Raw genomic sequence first — 1533 nt, forward strand, 5'->3', positions numbered from 1 at the left:
GACATTACCGTAATAAAATAAAATATATAGCAATATTTCAATACAAAGATCAAATTAAACAGGTTTTACTCCCAGGACTTATACTGGTTAATAACTTGAAAAATATTCTCTTGAAATATATATATATATATATCTGACATAATTGAATAAGCTAACCAATATTTAGCCTTATTTCTGATATAAAGATCAATAAATAAAACAATTTTAATTCCCAGGACTACTAGTTAATAACTTGAAAAATATTCTCTTGAAATATATATATATACAGGGTGTCCCATATCAAATCGGACTAATTAACGGGCTCGTTTTTTGGACGACGATATTAATTTATCCATCGTCATTATAGATAAAACTCTGAAACTTGTAGCTTAGAACTCTAGCAGACAATAATTAACACGTCACATTTATTTAACATAAACATGGGGACCCTCAAGCAGGACACTTTCATCCGTGGCCTTCATGTTTATAAAAAGAAATTGTCTCCTGGGGACACACTAACTGTTGCACTAGATTGGTTTTGGATAAATGAAAATCCTAAGAGATACAGTGTTGCTGTTTTTGATTCAAAGCGAAGAAAGGTAAAAAGTTTCACAATTTTCTTTTCTTTCCCTTCCCCCCATATCATGATGTATACCATAAATATATGATACCTAATTGAATTATTGTAAATCTTTTGCAAAAATGTAGAACGAAAATTACAAAGGACCAACATATGTTATATTTTTTTCGGTAATTAACATCATTAAAGGCTTTCAAACTCGAGCAAGGAAGGAACCCCTTCCTCCCCCTCTACGTTTTCTCATCTGTTAACAACCTCCTTCAAATTTTGTCCTCTGTGTAGCCCTTAAACATTTTTGTGCAATTTTAGGTTGGACACATTGCTAATGAAATGGAGGTAAGCTTGAGACCGTTAATGGAGATTGGGAAAAAGGAAGTCTCTATCCAGATTCCAGCTGGGGCTAGGCAGCACAACGCGGGGGATTTGGGACTCCAAATCGGTAAGAATCTGAGCAAATTTCGTCTATTTAATTCCATGTTTCCAGAGATGAAATATATTTTTTTCAGCCTGCAAGCTGACCGTAGCCTTTGACAGGAAACAGGACTTCAAGTGGCTCCGAGACTACCGGGAGGAAGTCCGGAAGCAAGGCGGCGTGAAGTCTGATCACTCAAGATTTGTCTACCAAAGTTTTCCCAATCATTATAAACTGTCCTAAACTGAAATAAAAGATATTGCTAATTCATCTTGTTTAAGATTTAAAGGTGGGACCATTTGGCCCTTTTTAATAAACATGCACATATCATAACAGTTTCTTCAATAAGAAATCAGTTCACTAGTGCAACTGAAAATACTTTTTTCTTCAAATTACGCCGATATGGGTACCAAAAAATCCGTCTTGAAACACTGAACTTAAAATATTAAGATGAAAAAATTGGTTAGAAATAAAGGCACAACACGGACTTCTCAGCAGAAATTTTCCAGAGTCCTCTCAAGAAACATGTTTTTTTTGGCTCTCGAGAAAAGAATTTTCAAAA

At 34.4% G+C, this 1533-nt stretch overlaps 1 protein-coding gene across 1 annotated transcript; it reads left to right on the forward strand.

The window, feature by feature from the left end:
• The first annotated feature begins 265 nt into the window (after positions 1-265).
• LOC111712274 (uncharacterized) lies at positions 266-1241 on the forward strand. Its single transcript, XM_023486845.1, has 3 exons — positions 266-578; positions 869-998; positions 1066-1241. The coding sequence occupies exons 1-3, from the start codon at positions 420-422 to the stop codon at positions 1212-1214; spliced, it is 438 nt and encodes a 145-aa protein (XP_023342613.1). The 5' UTR covers positions 266-419; the 3' UTR covers positions 1215-1241.
• The last annotated feature ends 292 nt before the right edge of the window (positions 1242-1533 follow it).

The sequence above is a fragment of the Eurytemora carolleeae genome, unplaced genomic scaffold, assembly GCF_000591075.1.
Source record: "Eurytemora carolleeae unplaced genomic scaffold, Eaff_2.0 scaffold891, whole genome shotgun sequence".
In the NCBI taxonomy this organism is placed as follows: domain Eukaryota; kingdom Metazoa; phylum Arthropoda; class Copepoda; order Calanoida; family Temoridae; genus Eurytemora; species Eurytemora carolleeae.